The following is an 18,911-nucleotide window of genomic DNA, read 5'->3' on the forward strand; positions in this document are numbered from 1 at the left end:
GGAGAGTGGTAGGTACGGGGGCGTGGCAAGATGGCGTAAGGATCAGATGTGCCTTCCAGTCCTCTCCTGACTCTATCATATTGTTTTGTCTAGAAATGCCCGTTAAAATTCTTCAAAAGTTTAGAAAATTTCAGTGCTGTTAATTTAACTTATGATGGTACAATTGTTGGAAAAGAGCAAAAAAAAAACGACAACAGATCATCAAAAAACTACATTTTCCAAAAGTTCAAGTTTTGGAGCCTACCTATAGGAAAGACACCGGGACTCAGCGTGAAATGGATCCCAGGAGAGAGGTACAGTGTTCGGATGTAGAGCTCTATGTTACATCGGTAGAGCCTCCTAAAGAGGGCGCCAAACAGCCTTTAGAACAAAGAGTTACTCAAAGACATTTGTCAACTGTTGAGGTGGCGCTGCAAACTACGTCTCTTGAGATAGAAGAACCAAAACAACTTGATGTACTGGGAGAACATAATACATTATGGACTGGGGAAAACCCCGGCCAGCATCCTCCAGTCATTGCTGGAGAGGCTGTGGCTGGGGTTTCCACACACAGTCATACTATAAGGAAGGCAACCAGAATGAAAGAAGGAACAGAAGATCCTTTGGTTATGCAGAAGAAGCAGGAATCTGTTACGTCAAAATCTCTTCCAATTGAAAAGATTTTTGTGAATCTTGAATCTAAATTATCTTATACAATGCAGGGATTATCCAAGATTATGACTGAACTTGGTACTAGGTTTCTTCTTTCTTTGGCTTGGCTTCGCGGACGAAGATTTATGGAGGGGGCAAAAAGTCCACGTCAGCTGCAGGCTCGTTTGTGGCTGACCAGTCCGATGCGGGACAGGCAGACACGATTGCAGCGGTTGCAAGGGAAAATTGGTTGGTTGGGGTTGGGTGTTGGGTTTTTCCTCCTTTGCCTTTTGTCAGTGAGGTGGGCTCTGCGGTCTTCTTCAAAGGAGGCTGCTGCCCGCCAAACTGTGAGGCGCCAAGATGCACGGTTTGAGGCGTTATCAGCCCACTGGCGGTGGTCAATGTGGCAGGCACCAAGAGATTTCTTTAGGCAGTCCTTGTACCTTTTCTTTGGTGCACCTCTGTCACGGTGGCCAGTGGAGAGCTCGCCATATAATACGATCTTGGGAAGGCGATGGTCCTCCATTCTGGAGACGTGACCCATCCAGCGCAGCTGGATCTTCAGCAGCGTGGACTCGATGCTGTCGACCTCTGCCATCTCGAGTACCTCGACGTTAGGGGTGTGAGCGCTCCAATGGATGTTGAGGATGGAGCGGAGACAACGCTGGTGGAAGCGTTCTAGGAGCCGTAGGTGGTGCCGGTAGAGGACCCATGATTCGGAGCCGAACAGGAGTGTGGGTATGACAACGGCTCTGTATACGCTTATCTTTGTGAGGTTTTTCAGTTGGTTGTTTTTCCAGACTCTTTTGTGTAGTCTTCCAAAGGCGCTATTTGCCTTGGCGAGTCTGTTGTCTATCTCATTGTCGATCCTTGCATCTGATGAAATGGTGCAGCCGAGATAGGTAAACTGGTTGACCGTTTTGAGTTTTGTGTGCCCGATGGAGATGTGGGGGGGCTGGTAGTCATGGTGGGGAGCTGGCTGATGGAGGACCTCAGTTTTCTTCAGGCTGACTTCCAGGCCAAACATTTTGGCAGTTTCCGCAAAGCAGGACGTCAAGCGCTGAAGAGCTGGCTCTGAATGGGCAACTAAAGCGGCATCATCTGCAAAGAGTAGTTCACGGACAAGTTTCTCTTGTGTCTTGGTGTGAGCTTGCAGGCGCCTCAGATTGAAGAGACTGCCATCCGTGCGGTACCGGATGTAAACAGCGTCTTCATTGTTGGGGTCTTTCATGGCTTGGTTCAGCATCATGCTGAAGAAGATTGAAAAGAGGGTTGGTGCGAGAACACAGCCTTGCTTCACGCCATTGTTAATGGAGAAGGGTTCAGAGAGCTCATTGCTGTATCTGACCCGACCTTGTTGGTTTTCGTGCAGTTGGATAATCATGTTGAGGAACTTTGGGGGACATCCGATGCGCTCTAGTATTTGCCAAAGCCCTTTCCTGCTCACGGTGTTGAAGGCTTTGGTGAGGTCAACAAAGGTGATGTAGAGTCCTTTGTTTTGTTCTCTGCACTTTTCTTGGAGCTGTCTGAGGGCAAAGACCATGTCAGTGGTTCCTCTGTTTGCGCGAAAGCCGCACTGTGATTCTGGGAGAATATTCTCAGCGACACTAGGTATTATTCTATTTAGTAGAATCCTAGCGAAGATTTTGCCTGCAATGGAGAGCAACGTGATTCCCCTGTAGTTTGAGCAGTCTGATTTCTCGCCTTTGTTTTTGTACAGGGTGATGATGGTGGCATCACGAAGATCCTGAGGCAGTTTACCTTGGTCCCAACAAAGCTTGAAAAACTCATGCAGTTTGGCATGCAGAGTTTTGCCGCCAGCCTTCCAGACTTCTGTGGGGATTCCATCCATACCTGCTGCTTTGCCACTTTTCAGTTGTTCGTACTCTGGTGAAAATACATACTCAACAGATGGCTGAGTTTGGAGCTTTTAAGCTTGAAGTGAGAGATAAATTTAATTCGTGTGAAGAAGATATAGATGAAATACAGGATCAAGTTTTTGATGTGACCAAAATGGTTGAAGACTTACAAACTCAAAATAAACATTTGGTGAAAAAGATTGATTATTTGGAAAACCAATTCAGACGGAACAATATAAAGATTATTGGTTTGCCGGAAGGTATGGAGGGACCAGACCCAAGAAAATTTTTTACTGAATGGATTCCGCAGGTGCTGGGTCAAGAACATTTCCCGAAAGGTATAATACTGGAACAGAGCCTTGCGTAGAAGACCTATTTCAGGTCAAAGTCCAAGACCTGTTTTGGTTCGTTGCTTGAATTATTATGACAGAGAAATAATTTTACGAGTGGCTATTAGAAATGCACAACAGAGAAAATCACCCTTGATGATTCAAAATAATCGAGTTTTCTTCTATGCGGATTTGAGTCAAGAAGTTATGTTCCAACGACGGGAATTTAATCCTGCTAAAGAGTTGTTGTGGAAGAAAGGTTACAAGGCATCCTTTAGATATCCAGCTGTTTTAAAGGTTTTTCAAGATGGTTGCCAACCAAAGTTCTTTGATTCTCCAAAGGAAGTTATAGCATTTGCTCAAGAGCTGCCAATTACTCAGTTTCAACAGAGACATAGTCCGCCGCGATCTCTAAGGAGACAAGAGATGGAAGAAAAGAGCTGTGCTCCAAGAAGGAATGGTTGTAATGGTGACTCGGCAGTTGGAGCTGATTAAAAGAAGAGTTGTCCTTTTGTTTTTTCTAATGTTTTTTTTTAAAAAAGGGATATTAAATAATGATGATGTTAGTTTAAGATGAAGTGAGAGTTGGGGGAGAGAACTGGATAGGCACTATTTTCTGAAAGTCATCTGCTACGTGTGAGTTATCTCACACCCATTTTTTTTGGGAGTTACCGCATTGCACGGTTTAGACGGGAGGAGGTATTTTTAACCTCCTACCCGTTTTTTTTTCCTTTTTTTTGTATTATTAGATTAAAGAGTGAAGGGTTTTTTTTTGTTTTAAATATATTAAAAAAAATCATAAGAAAGTATTTGATTGTTTAAAAAACTAAAAATTGATGTGGTTTTTTTTGTAAAGTTTATTCAGTAGATAAGGAATATCTGAAATTTAAATGTGAATGGGATGGATAAGTTTTTTATATTTTTTCTTTAACTTTAAGGTGAAAGGAGTGGTAATTCTGGGGTATATTTTGCTATTTTAGTTATAGAACGAAGGGAATAATGGTGAAAGTTATAAATTGAATTGTACAATTCTTAATGAGGCTTGAATTTTATTTGTGGTTTATGCTCCATTTGTTGAAGATATAGATTTCGTTGTAGATGTGTTTTTATTATTTGGATATCTGAATTTTAACGTAATGATTGGGGATATTTAAATGTGGTATTGGAGCTTTTATTGGATAACTATTCAAGAGTAAAAGGGAAAAATGGTGGAAGAGTACTAAAATTGAATTGTACAATGCTTAATGAGGTTTGAATTTTGTTTTAAGATGGTGGTTTATGTGACTAATATGATGATAGATGTGAAGTTAGTTGATATTTGGTGAAGGTTTATCTCTATAAAGTTTTTTTTTCCATCTTTTTTTCATGCTACAATTTGTTTTAGAATTGATTAATGTTTAAGAATTTTTGATAGATAATGTTACTAACTTTACTAATTTTTTATATTAAGTTTGAGTTAAATATATGTTTCATCTTAACTCCGTTTGTTAAATATATGCATTTAAGTTTGATTTAAATATGTTTTTTAAGTCTGATATCTTAGTATTAATTACTTTTCTTTTTGTTAGTATTTTAATCGGTTATGTTTTTTTTGTAAGTGGGTTTTTTTTCTCACATATATTATTAACTTTATTAATTCTTCACTCTTTATTTGGGGGGGAAAAGGGGGGGTTGGACTAATTTGAGTTGGGTTATTAACGTGTAATAATTATTGGGGAGGGTATAGTTTATTTAGATTACTGATACTGTATTGTAATTTTATTTTATTCTTAATTTTTTTAAATGTAATCCTATATGTTATTCATGTTATAAAATTCTAAATAAAGTTTAAAAAAAGAGAGTGGCAGGTACCATGAACAGTGTGCCAGGAGTAGTCGATACAACAAGGTTGTTGTGGGGGCAAATGTAAGGTTCAGGAAGCTACAATTAGACAAGGCCCTGGAGTAATATAAAGATTGTAAGATACACTCAAGCAGGGCATTTGGAAGGCCAAAAGGAACTTTGAAGAAAATACCAAGACATTTAATAACAAGTATTAAAAACAAGAGAATGATGAGGGAGAATATAGGAGCACTCTAGGACCATGGCAGGAATTTACGCTTCAAGTCAGAGGAAGTGGACGAAATGCCATATGAATACTTGGCAAGGAAGAGGACATGGATAACGATAGGGAGCATAATATGGGAAATAAAATATGGAACATTTCAGCACAGTTCAGACCCTTCAGCCAACAATGTTGTGACAACCTATATAAACTCACTCAACATTATAACCCTTCCCTACCTCACACCCATAACCCTCTACTTTGCTTTCATCAATGTGCCTAAGAGTCTTTTAAATGTCCTTATTGTACAAGCTTCCAACACCACCCCTGGCAGTGCATTCCAGGTACCCATAATTGTGTGCATATATAAAAAAAACTTGCCCCTGACGTCTCCCCTAAACTTTCCTCCCTCACCTTGTAGAGATGCCTGATTATGATTGCTACTGATATCCCAGGAAAAAGTTGCTGGCTGTCCACCCTATCTATGCCTTTCATAATCTTGTAGGCTTCTATGTTACCTCTCCTCCTTCTTCACTCCAAAGAGAAAAGCCTTTGTCTCATGTGACATTTTCTCCAATCCAGGCAACATCCTGGTAAATCTCCTCTGCATCCACTCCATAAATTCTATATCCTTCCTATAATGAGGTGATCAGAACTGAACACAATATTCTCAGTGTGGTCTTACCAGAGATTTGTAGAGTTGCAACATTACCTCACAACTCTTAAAGTCAATCCCCCAACTAAAGAAAGCCAGGATACATAAGCCGCCTTAACTATCCTGTCATCCTGTGTGGCAACCTTGAGAGATGTATGGATTTAGATTTTGAGGTCCTTCTGTTCTTCCATCCAACCATCATCCCTGTACTCAGTCTTCAGGTTTGACTTTCCAAAAAGCATCACCTCACACTTTTTCAGATTGAACTCCATCTACCGCTTTTCCACTCAACACTGTATCCTGTGTATATCCTTTTTTAACAACAATGTTCAACACTAACCACAGCTCCTCCAACCTTCATAACATCTGCATACTTACTGACCCTTTCTTCCGATTCTTTGTCCTGGTCATCACAAAGAACAGTGGGTCCCATAATAGATCCCTACAGAACTCCACTAGTCACTGACCTCTAGGCAGAATGTGTTCTGGCCACTACTACTCTCTGCTTTCTGTAGGCAAGACAATTCTGAATCCAAATAGTCAAGACTCCATGAATCCCATGTTCCATGAGTTTCTGAACGAATCTCTTGAGAGTCATTGTCAAATGCTTTACTAAAATTCATATACACCACATATATCTTCTTCAATTTCCTTTGTTATCGCCTTTAAAAACTCCATTATTTTGTGAGGTATGTCCTTCCCCTGACAAGACTGTACTTCTCCAAATGCTCATAAATCCTATTTCCTAAAAATCCTCTCCAAGAATTTGTACACCACTGTTGTAAGACTCATTGGTCTATAATTCCCAGGATTTCCCCTATTTTTTTTAAACAAGGGGACCACATTGCTATTCTCCAATCCTGTGGCACCTCCCCTGTGGCCAAGGAAGATGCAATGATCAGCTATTTCTTTCTTCCTTTTTCACAACAAACAGGGGTATATCTTGTCTGGTCCTGGGACTTTATCACTCTTAATGTTTTTAAGAAGTTCTAGCATTTCCTCTTTCCTAATCTCAACATGGTCCAGCACACAAGCTTGTTCTACTCTAACCTCTCTTTGACCAAAGTCCTTTTTTCTGGTGAATACTGAAGCAAAATATCACTTAGGACCACAATATTCCCATCAACATTTCCCTATTCTACTACTCATAGAGCAAGAGAAAGGCAAGTAATGGTGGTCGATTAACCTATTATTACACACACATTGAGATGGGAGATGGGAGAGGGGAAAATCCACATGTCACAGGATGAATGCTGAAATGTCACTCAAACATTATTTGAAGGTCAATGCTTCATCTTGTCATCTATTCACTTTTTCCCTGGTTTGCTGTTCCTTGTGGCATGTCAACAATGCTTTGTTTTTCAGGTGATAGCTGAAAGTCTGGCCATGGCAGTGAAATGTGTCCTGACGGTGGTGTGTATCACTCTTGCACCACATTGGGGTCTCTATGTATTTTCTCTGGCTCAGGTGAATGGCAACTTTCTTATTTATTTTGAAAGATTAGAATTGCAGGGCTCTGAGCCCCTAATTTATTTAATGGATACCAACAACATGAAGTCATAGAATCAGTAGGTTTGTTCATCACAAATTTAATAGTTTGTAATGGAATGATAAATAAGATTCATGACCCTCCCTATGCCCTTTTGTAGCGGGCCAGGTCAAACCCACACACAATGCGCCGAATTGCCGTAGTGGACAGCCAATGCAGCAGGATACAGGCTTTCCCCCAACTGCGCAGAAGTTTCAGGCTGCAGGAGTGTGTTGCCAGGGGAATGGCCAGGCCTCTTAGCAGCATTATGACATTACTCCCATGAGCCTGTCACCTCCCCTAAAAAGGAATGTGAGTGGTTTGAATAAACGGCAGTTACTGGTTTACTTGCTTGGTGTGGACAGCATTTATTTCAGCAGTTCTGCCTTTAGCAGTGCTACAGTGGTGACCCCGAACAGGTTCTAATGTTTTCAGAACCCACAACACACAGCAAGATGAATCCTGCCAACTCATCCACAGCCAAAGTGACTGCAACTAATTGATCTCCCACGGCAGTTTACGCCTTAAGTGTCCACTTGCCACCATTCAGGGCAAACCAGCCAAGCAGCTGGCTGCAACTTGCAGAATCAGTTTGTCCTGCGAGGAATAAAAGCCAAGGACAACAAGTTCTGGCACATGGTCAGCGCCCTGGACCCCGTCACAGCACCGAAAGTCGCTCCATTTGTCAACAACCCACCCATGAACGGCAAGTCCACAATTTTTAAACGGTTTTTGCTCGAGACATTTGAACTTAGCTGGCACAAATGGGCCATTCGTGTTCTTAACACTTAGGGCCAAGGTGATCATAATCCCTTAGAACTGATGCAGGAGCTAATGGCCCTTGCAGATGGACACACAAAGTGCTTTCTGTTTGAGGTTCTGTTCCTTTCCAAGTTGCAGGTCCATGTTGCTGCTTCCATCTCCAACATGGACTTTGCCGAACTGCACCTCGTGGCGAGAGAAGCAAACCGGCTCGACCGCATTCCGCAACCTGACTCCATCGTCACACTAAAGGCCCAGTGCAATGTTTTCCACCCGCAGTGGACAGGTTCGACCACGTGCACGTGGACATAGTAGGGACCCTCCCCATCACCATGGTCGACCGCTTTACACACTGGCCAGAGGCAGTGCTCATGCCGGCCTGTGACATGGAGACCTGTGCAAGGGCCTTTACCTCACAGTGGATTGCCTGTTTTGGTGTCCCTTCCCACATAACTTCGGACCAGGGAGTCTACCTCTTCCCTCTGGGCGACCATGGCCAAATTCTGCGGCAGCCAGCTACACCACACAACCGCCTACCACCCCCAATCCAATGGCAACTTTCTTATTTATTTTGAAAGATTAGAATTGCAGGGCTCTGAGCCCCTAATTTATTTAATGGATACCAACAACATGAAGTCATAGAATCACCGCCATCTAAAAGCAGCCCTCAAATCACAGCTGCATGGGCGCAACTGGATGGATGAACTCCCGTGGGCATCCGCACAGCACCTAAAGAGAGCCTCCCCACCTCAATGGTGGAAATGGTCTATGGTGCACCGTTCTCCAACCCAGGTGACGTGCATTTCAGATCCATGGAACCACCACCGATCGCCCTGGATGCCCTACAGCAGCTGAGGAACCACACCACCTACCCATGTCCACATCCTACCACCAGCCACGGGACCCCAACCAGCCACGTCCCACAAGAACTCAAAGCCGCGGACATTGTCTTTGTGAGAAGGGGCAAACCAGGTACCCCTCTACAGTGCCCTTAAGGGCTTTTCAAGGTACTGAGAAAGGAGGGGGTTGTATATACTCTAGACATTGGTGGCAGGCACGACATGTTTACAGTCGACTGCCTGAAGAAAGCCCATTTGGATTGTTCAGAGCTTTTCCCTGCCTCTACACTATGGCGCAGAGGGCACCCGCCCAAAGACAACCTCCCAAATCCCACCCAAAGAGGCTGCGATTCTGGTTGGGGGGGGGGGTGGTGTAGCAGGTTGGGTCAACCCTGCAAACGATGGCTCAAATTGCTGTAGTGAACAGCCAGCACGGCAGAGCACAGGGGCTTTTCTCCCCACCATGCAGAAGTTCCAGGTTGCAGGAGCACATGGCCGGGACTCACAGTAGCATTATGACATCACTCCCGAGAACCTGTCGCCTCCCCTAAAAAGGAACACGCGTCGTTTGAATAAATGGGAGTGACTTACTTGCTTGGCGTGGACAGCTTTTATTTCAGCAGCTCTGCCTTTAGCAGTGCTACACTTTCCCTTTGTCTTAAAGGATGTGTTGCAAAGGAATATTTTGGAAAATTGAGGACTTTTAAAACAAGGTAGCTGTTGACATTGTCCTGTGGCACCATCAGTATCCACCCACTGCTCCTTCCATTTAATCCTGCAAATGGTTTTCAAGAAGTTCAAGTTTATTTAAAACACTACAAACATACGTGCAGACAAATTATGTATATGCGCAGTACATAGATACAAATATTAAAATAAGCAAATATTATTGTTAAATAAATAGAGTCAAGGAAGGTTTGTATGAGCAGTTCATCTATCATTGAGCATTCTCACCACCCGTGGGAAGAAACTTTCTCAGCCTGGTGGCTCAGACTCTGATACTTCTGTAGCTTTTTCCTGACGGGAGTAGCTGAAAGATGCTGCTTGCGGGGTGGTAGGAGTCATTACTAATTTTGCAAGCCCTCTTTAGTGATGTAATTGAGTTATAACTCAGACCATGAACAGTAAAGCACCGGAATGTGCCATTATTACTTTTGTGGATTTTGAGGAACTAAGTTGCAGTGAAAAGTTAAACAGGTTAGGACTTTATTCCCTGGAGTGCAGAAGAATAAGCAAAGATTAGTTAGAGATATACAAAATTATGATGGGTATGGATAGAGTAGATTGAAACAGGCTTTTTCCACTGAGATTAGGTGAGATAAAAACTAGAGGATATGGGTTAAGGGTAAAAGAGAAAAGTTTGAAGGGCATGTTAGGGGGAATTTTGTCACACAGAGAATGGAGGGAGAATGGTTTGAGCTGCCAAGTGAAGTGGTGAATGCAGGCTCAATTTTGACATCAGAAAATATGGACAGGTTCATGAATGGGAGGCATATGGAAGGAAATGGTGTAGGTCAGTGGGACGAGGCAGAATAATAGTTTGGTACAGTTGAGCCAAATGGCCTGAGACTCTGCTGTAGTATTCTATGGTTCAACAAAATCATGAGGCACTGATAAAATGGGTAGTCAGAATCTTTTCCCCAGGACAGAAGTATCACACACTAGAGGATATGCATTTTAATTTGAGGGGGTAGTTGCACAGGGCATATTTTTTACACATGGAGTGGGAGGTGCCTTGGACCTCAAGGTAATGGTGGAAGAGTTTGAGGGTTCGAGATGGACATTTGAATATGAAGGGGATATTTGGTGTAAATAGCAGATTTTTAGTTTGATTTGAACATCATGTTTGGCATTGATATATGGGCTGAAGAATCTTCTATGTTTTGTGACAAAGAGGGTAGACAAAGCAGTTGATGCCAAGAGACATGGGAGCCATGGAACCTTGGCTGCATCGGTAGGCTTGCCTACAAAAGGCAGAAGGTGGTAGAAATTGGAACGTATTCTACCTGGAGGTCAGTGGCTAGTAGCATTCCACAAGGATCTATTCTTGGACTCCTGATCTTGGTGATTTTTATAAATTATCTTGGACTCCTGCTCTTGGTAATTTTTATAAATTACTTTGATGAAAACGTGGAGAGGTCAGTCAGTAAGTTTGCAGATGGCACAGAGGTTGGAGTGTTGTGGATAATGTGGAAGGCTGTCGTAGGATACAACAGAATATAGACAGGATGCAGATTTGGATGGAAAAGTGACAGATGCAGTTCAATCTGGTGATACATTTTGGAATGTAAAACTTGAAGGCAGAGTACATGATAATGGCAAGATTCTTAACAATGTGGAAGGATAGAGGAACCTTGGGGTCCAAATCCATTGCTCTCCCAAGGTTACCTCAGAAGTTGTTAGGATAGTTAAGAAGGCTTATGGTATGCTGGCCTTCATTAGTCAAGGGGTTGAGTTCAAGAATCAAAGGTAATGTTGCAGATCTAGAAAGCAGATTAGACCACACTTGGAATATTGTGTTCAGTTCTGGTTGCCTCAATTCAAGAAGGATGTGGAAGCTTTGGAGATGCTTCAGAGAAGATTTACCAAGATGTTGCCTGGATCTGAAAATATGTCTTATGAGGCAAGCTTTGCAGAGCTAGGCTTTTCCTTTGGAGTGAAGAAGATTGGAGAAGTAACTTAATAGAGGTCTACATGATTATGAGACACCAATCAGGTGGACAGCCAGCACCTTTACCCAGGGCAAGAGTAGCAAACACCAGAGGACAAGTTTTTTTTTAAATACAGAGAGAAGTGGGTGCCTGGAATGCATTGAGAGGTATGGTGATGGAGACTGGTACAATAGGGATATTTAAAATACTTTAGACAGGCACATGGAGTTATGGGTGTGAGGTACAGAAAAATTAGATTGTTGTAGAGTAGGTACTTTTATGATTAATGTAAATGATTTGGATAAGGATGTTTATGGCAAATGTGTTGATGATGTTTAATTATGTGCAACAGTGGACATTGAAGAAGCTTACCTGGATATGTAATGGGATCTTGGTAAAATGCTAAGGAATGGCAGATCAGTGCCCAAAAGAGTGTTATGGAGCAGAGAGATTTAGGGTTGCAGGTAATTAGCTCTTTATATTTGGCAACACAGGGGGATGTAGTGAAGAGAACATTTGGGACACTTTCCTTCATCGATCAGGGCATTGAATACAAAAGCTGGATTGTCATGTTAGTTGTACAAGTTGTTGATGAGGCCAAACTTGGAATTTAATGTGGTGTTTGTATCATCTAGCTATCGTATAGAAGAGGTTTAGGAAGTTGTTGCAAAGATTGAGGAAGTTGAGTTACCATGAGAAACTAGAAAAAAAATTAGGCCTGTTTTCCTTGGAGTTTAGGAGGTAGCGAAGATCTTGAGAAGGGGATTCATACAATCTCAAAGGGCTTAGAATCATGACTGGCTGCTTCCTAGAGTAGAAGAATCTAAGACGGGAGGGGGAAACTGATATGAAGGAAGTTCTTTTCTCAGAGGGTGATAGGTACATGGAACGAGGAACTAGACAAAGTAGTCAGGGCAGGTATATTAACTTCGTATAAGAAAAATTTGGATGAGATAGGCGCTAGGAGGGGTATGGCATAATACAGGTAAGTGGGTTAAAGCAGGAGGGCACGTTCTGCATGGGCAGGTGTTGTCTGACTCTGTGACCTGGATAAAAACATAAGTGACATGGTTGGTAAAATTGGTGGTTTTATAGACAGTTATCTCATGGGATCTTGATCAACTGAATTTGTGGATCAAGGAATGGCAGATGAAATTTAATTCTGATAGTGCAAGGTATTGTATAAGTTGAGGACTCGCACAGGAAATGGTAGGGAACTTTGACTCCATGACCTGGATGGGGGCATCTCATTGGCTCCTTTTGGCTTGCCTTACCTCCTTGAGCTCTTTCCTGCCATCTTTATATTCCTCCAAGCTCTTATCTGGTTATGGTTTCCTGAACCTCATAAATACCTGTTCATGACCTCATAAATGACTAAGTTTATGACCTATTTTGAAATCTGAAGTACTCTCATCTTGCCATCCTTACCCTTCTGCACTTGTATCTGCTGAGACTCTTAGTAGTTGGTCTTTAAACAATTCTCACATGTCATTTGTGGGATTGGCCAAAAGCAGCTGCTTACTCCCCTAACTCCTGCCTAATAGTGTCATAATTTTCACTCCCCTTAGTATTTTTCTGTGGTTTGCTCATGGTCTTATTGAGTTATCTTGTAGAATTGTGCAACAAGAATGATGTCATTAGAAAGGAGAGTAGTTTGCCAAATCCGGTGGTAAAATGGGACCTTGAAATGATGATGGGAATTACATTTGTTGGAACAGTTTGTTCTGTGTTCTGCATGCTCGCAGACTCAAGCTAACTTTTTTTCCTTTTCTCCCCACCAGCTCCTGTATTCGAGCACCCTCCTTGTGTGCTACTTGCTATATTTTATGAAATTTATTGGCTCAAGGGAAGCACAAAGAAAATCTTTTCCTCTATCTACATTGACGGATTTACTTCCTAAATTATCTTATCAGGTGGGTAGTGTAGTCCTCGTTGCCACTGACACTGCTTTGTGTCAGAGTTTGAGTGTAAATGTTCATTAAAAGTAATTGAACTTGTCTACACTTCTGCCTTGCCCTGTACCCTCTCCATTGATCACAAGACATAGTAGAGGATTAGGCCATTCAGCCCATCATCCACCCCATAGCTGATTTATCGTATATTTCCATGTCTAAGTCGACCTTCGGATAAGTCAAGTCCCCATTTGCAGCCTAATTTTCATGATTTTATCATATATCTGCAAGGAATGTGCCAGATGGAGACTGGTATCCAGGCCTCCCAGCAACAACCCAAACTTTGTTACAACACCCCAATCGTCAAGTAACAAATCTGTAAATTAGGCTAGCAAGTTAAAATAAAAACCTTTACTTCTGCTGGGAAGATGCCAAATGGTGCTGTGCCCAAGTCTTCAGCATCGGCTGCTGCAGAGTCGGCAGTGGCAACTTTGGGTGTGGTGCGGTGTTATCCACATTGAAGAAGTTGCCTTGCTGCCCAAGTATGCTCGGAGGGGGACCTTGGGCTCCCAGACAGGAGCGGGGACCTCTGGCTCTACAATTGTAAAGTGTCTTGGTGGGTCATGGTGCAAGTGGGGAGGTGTCGGGGAGTGGTAGCGCTGGCGGTGGGGAGGTGCTTCATGGTCATATTTGCCGAATCTACGTTGAGGGTTTTTTTAGTTGAATTTAAGGACTTGTTTTTATATCTGCTGTACAAGCCAACCCCTGATTTTTGAGTGCTTTTTGAGTGTTTCAATACTCTACTTATATGCTGAAATATACGATTCTCTCCTTTTCAATCCCATTCTCCTGCCACTTCTTCATTTGAGTCATTTATAAAGATCACAAAGAATGGGTCTCAGAATAGATCTAAGTGGAACATCACTAGTCACTGACCTCTAGGCAGAATATGTTCCTTATGCCTTTTGTTGTCAAGCCAATTCCAAATCCATGCAGCCAAATTTTAAAAGATCATGTGCCTCATGACATTTTGGATGAGCCCACCATGGGGAATCTTGTATCTTTCTTCTTTGGCTTGGCTTCGCGGACGAAGATTTATGGAGGGGGTAAAAAGTCCACGTCAGCTGCAGGCTCGTTTGTGGCTGACCAGTCCGATGCGGGACAGGCAGACACGATTGCAGCGGTTGCAAGGGAAAATTGGTTGGTTGGGGTTGGGTGTTGGGTTTTTCCTCCTTTGCCTTTTGTCAGTGAGGTGGGCTCTGCGGTCTTCTTCAAAGGAGGCTGCTGCCCGCCAAACTGTGAGGCGCCAAGATGCACGGTTTGAGGCGTTATCAGCCCACTGGCGGTGGTCAATGTGGCAGGCACCAAGAGATTTCTTTAGGCAGTCCTTGTACCTTTTCTTTGGTGCACCTCTGTCACGGTGGCCAGTGGAGAGCTCGCCATATAATACGATCTTGGGAAGGCGATGGTCCTCCATTCTGGAGACGTGACCCATCCAGCGCAGCTGGATCTTCAGCAGCGTGGACTCGATGCTGTCGACCTCTGCCATCTCGAGTACCTCGACGTTAGGGGCGTGAGCGCTCCAATGGATGTTGAGGATGGAGCGGAGACAACGCTGGTGGAAGCGTTCTAGGAGCCGTAGGTGGTGCCGGTATAACACCTCACTAAAATCCTCACCACATCCACCACTCTACCTTCATTCATTTCTTTTATCACCTCCTTGAAAAACTTAGTTAGGCTTGGTAGACATGACCTGCTTCTCACAAAGCTAAATCCCTGAATAAGAACTCTAATAGTTTGCTCACTACTGACATGTCATTGGTCTCTAGTTTCCATGATTCACCCTATTAACTTTTCTTGAATATTTTATTTAAAAAAAGTTTCCATACATAATTAATTAATATTATACAATAAAATAAGAAATCTGTGTTTGTTACATGATGGTTATAACCCCTTCCTCTCCCTCATTCTCCCAACCCCTCACCCCTCCATAAGGAATAATATATGTATATAAAGAATTATATATAGTATCAAAAGAAGAAAAAGAGAAAGAAAAAATGTAGTATCTTGGATAGCCTGGAGTATTGCCTCCCAACACACTGGAACTCAACAGATTTTATATGAACATTTTCATTTTAAGGAAGAAGGTTAACACACATCTTAAGAGGCTGGAAGAACATTTCTACAAAGTTATACCCAAAATTTGTGTATATGGGCTCCAAATTCGCAAAACTCTAATATTTTTTTCTCAAAATGTATGTAATTTTCTCTGAAGGAATACAGTTTTGAATTTCTACATTGCATCTTCCTATATCTAAATATGAGTCCGATTTCCAATTTGGGTCTTGTTCCTTCTATATTTCCCAGTCGAAATAAATCTGGGTTTAATGGAAGTAAATTTCTTTGGCATTTCCTCTCCTAATAAGAGTTTCCACCTTCTCTACAAATAGATAACCGCATTTCTAAACCTAACTTTTCCCTTAGATATGCTCTCAATTGGAAACAACAGAACAAAGATCTACTAGGTATTCAATATTTATTCCTCAGTTTTTCAAATGACATCAATTGACCTTGTTCATAACAATCTTTGTTATTTTTAATACCCTTACTAAACCAGATAATTAAAAATTGGTTATCCTTTGAAAAAGGTACAAGCTGATTTTTGAATCAAGGGGATCTTAAGTGATATATTTCCTTTTATTCCAATTTCATCATTTATCTTAACCCAAACAGTAATTAAGCGTTTCAACAATGGTGTTTCTTTAATCCCAAATAAATAAATAAATATAATCCTCTCCTATTTTATCTAACTCTATTTTGACCCACGCTGGTTTTTTCTTCTCCTTCAAAAAGAAAAGTAATGAATCTCATTTGGGTCGCTTGGAAATAATTCTTAAAGTTAGGAAGTTGTAAGTCTCTCAATTCATATTTCCACGTTAATCGTTCTATAGAAACTCTTATCATTTGACCTTTCCAGAGAAATTTCCTTACATATTTTAATTCTTGAAAAAACTTTTGTGGCAGCAATACAGGAAAAGTTTGAAAAAGATACCAAATTCTTGGAAATATAGTCATCTTTATACAATTAACCTGTCCTATTAATGTTAAAGGTTAGGTCATCCATTTTTAAAAATCTTCAACTTTTTTTAAGTAATGGCAAATAATTCAACTTGTATAGATTTTTAGATTATTGTCTACATGAATCCCTAAAATATTTAATCCCATCTTTTGGCCATTTAAATTGGATATTTCTTTGACAAAGTCTATAATCTCCTTCTTTAAGAAGCATAATTTCACTTTTATCCCAATTTATTTTGTACCCAGAATTCTTACCATATTCCTCCAAATTAAAGTGTAATTTCTGCAGAGAAGTGTCATGAAGTGTCAAGTATATTAAAACATCATCTGCAAATAAACTAATTTTGTGCTCTTCTTGACCAACCTTGAAACCCTGAATTTCCAAATTGCTCTTACTTACTTCTGCTAGTTGCTCTATAGCTAATATAAACAAGGCTGGAGATAAAGGTCATTCTTGTCTGCTTGATCTCATCAGTTGAAATGAAGTAGATATTTGTCTATGAATTATTACTTTAGCTTTGGGATCCTTTTATAAAAATTTGACCAAATCCAAATTTGTTCAGAATTTTAAATAAAAATCCCATTCCAGTTGATCTAAAGCTTTTTCTGCATCTAAGGCCACAGCAACACTTAAATCTTTTCTTTTTTGTGCCAAATGTATTATACCAAGTTGTCTAGCCACATTACCTGCTGATTGTTTCTTTTTAATAAAGCCTATCTGGTCTATATTTATTTTTGTAAAAATGTAGTCATCTGATTTACCAGTATTTTAGCAAAAATCATGTAATCTGCATTCAATAGTGAAATAGGTCTATATGATGATGGCTTCAAGCGGTTATGGTCTTTTTTGGGTATCATGGTAATCATTGCTGTTGAAAATTATTCTGGGAGTGTATAGGTTCTTGACACTCGATCAAACATTTCCATAAAAAGAAGGATCAATATAAATCTTTAAATTCTTTATAGAATTCAGGTGGAAAACCATCTTCTCCTGGCACTTTATTACTTTGTAATGAACTAATTGCTTCCTTCACTTCTAGTTGTGTAATATTAGCATTTAACTTTGCTTGTTCTACCGTGCTCAGTCTAAATAGGTATATCCGAGATTAATATCATCTATTTTGTTCTCATCTTTTAAAGTCTCTGAACTATTTAATTTAGAATAAAATTTCTTAAACAATTCATTTATTTCTTGAGGTTTATAACTAACAACATTTAAATCATTTTTAATTACATTAATGTTTCTTGATACCTGGTTTACTTTCAGTTCCCATGCGAGTACTTTATGTGATCTTTCATCTTACATAGTGGAGTTGCTACAGTTATAGCTCAAGGTAGAAAGAAGAATCGTACTCCAAGGGAGTGTAATCAACACTGACTTTATTGAGCTGTGGCTCTGCCTTTTATAGGCAGCTGGCCGTATCACTACTGGGGTTTGGCTTGAGGAGGCCGGGTCCTGATTAGTTGTCCTGATGCACGGTCCTGGATTGGACCCCCTACGATCTGCTGGTTGTGATTGGCTGATTTGACTGCTATTCCTGCAGCCTATGGGCATGTCTTCCTCCATGCTGTCTGCCTGATTGTCGTGTTTGACAACTGTTTGCTGTGTCAGCCCGTGGAGTGGGGTGCAAGCCGTTCCACGATCCTTCCCCCGAACCGGCAATCAGGACACTGTCTTTTGGCTACCGACCCCTGTGCTGTGGGGTCAGTTGAGTAACTGGCTGGTTAACATCCAAATGGGCTGGTTTCACCCAGTCGAGCGCGAAGGTCTCCTCACTGCCATCATTGTTCAACATGTAGGTGTAGCTGTTGTGTCTGACTGTGCGATATGGCCCTTCATAAGGCCGTTGAAGCCAGTGGGACCTGCGTCGGGTGAAAGAGTAATCACAGTCTGCAAAGTTTTTTGGGACAAAGGTGCTGGCTTGCCCGTGAGCTCTAGGCTTAACTGGGGCTAGTGAGCCCAAGCGCTCGCGCAGTCAAGACAATGTAGCTGCTGGAAGCTCCCCCAAGTCTTTGAAAGATGCCATGAATTCACCCGGGATGATTAGGGGCGCGCCATAGACAAACTCGGCAGAGGATCCCTTGAGAACCTCTTTTGGGGCTGTGCGGATGCCTTGCAGGACCCAAGGGAGTTCTTCTGCCCATTTCGGTCAGGTGCTTGTGGAACCTCTCCGCTAACCCGTTGGCCTGCAGGTGGTATGCTGTGGTTTGGTGGGGTTGAGTCCCCAGGGCATTTGCTAAGATGGTCCACAGGCTGGAAGTGAGTTGAGCACCCTGTCGGTTGTTAAGTGTTCGGGGACCCCAAAACGTGCCACCCAGTAATGCCTGTGCAAATGTCTCCATGGAGATTTCAAGTAGTGGCATCACCACTGACCATCTAGTCATCCAGTTGACCATGGTCAATAGATAACATGTGCCTCTGGATACAGGTAGGAGGCCCACAATGTCTATGAGCACGTGGCTGAAATGGCGGCGTGCAGGTTCTAAAGGCTGCAGAGGGTCTTTAATGTGGGTCTGGACCTTGGATACCTGGCACTGAGTTTTCGGCCATTGAGTGACCTCATTACAGAGGCCGTGCCAGATATATCTGTAATTTCTAACTGTAGTCCTGATAGCGGGCTGAGCCAAATTGTGCACCGAATTG

At 41.8% G+C, this 18,911-nt stretch overlaps 1 protein-coding gene and 1 long non-coding RNA gene across 9 annotated transcripts in view; one reads left to right on the top strand and one right to left on the bottom strand.

Annotated features, from left to right (window-relative positions):
• rft1 (RFT1 homolog) overlaps positions 1-18,911 on the top strand; it is a 160,800-nt gene that overhangs the window by 37,413 nt on the left and 104,476 nt on the right. For all 6 annotated transcript variants that reach the window (XM_069939521.1, XM_069939523.1, XM_069939525.1 and 3 more), the window contains 2 exons: positions 6,883-6,984; positions 13,079-13,210. In XM_069939521.1, coding sequence (XP_069795622.1) covers positions 6,883-6,984; positions 13,079-13,210 — 234 coding nt within the window. The remainder of the gene's footprint in view (positions 1-6,882; positions 6,985-13,078; positions 13,211-18,911) is intronic.
• Positions 1-18,911, bottom strand: part of LOC138764122 (uncharacterized) — a 60,611-nt gene that overhangs the window by 17,410 nt on the left and 24,290 nt on the right. For 2 of the 3 annotated variants that reach the window (XR_011357991.1, XR_011357989.1), the window contains 2 exons: positions 9,238-9,421; positions 7,091-7,345 (listed from right to left, as the gene is read on the bottom strand). This is a non-coding gene — a long non-coding RNA (uncharacterized lncRNA). Of the gene's footprint in view, positions 1-7,090; positions 7,346-9,237; positions 9,422-18,911 lie in introns of those variants that run through there. The other variant, XR_011357990.1, reaches the window with a different exon arrangement.

Source organism: Narcine bancroftii, chromosome 5 (genome assembly GCF_036971445.1).
Source record: "Narcine bancroftii isolate sNarBan1 chromosome 5, sNarBan1.hap1, whole genome shotgun sequence".
NCBI classification, from domain to species: domain Eukaryota; kingdom Metazoa; phylum Chordata; class Chondrichthyes; order Torpediniformes; family Narcinidae; genus Narcine; species Narcine bancroftii.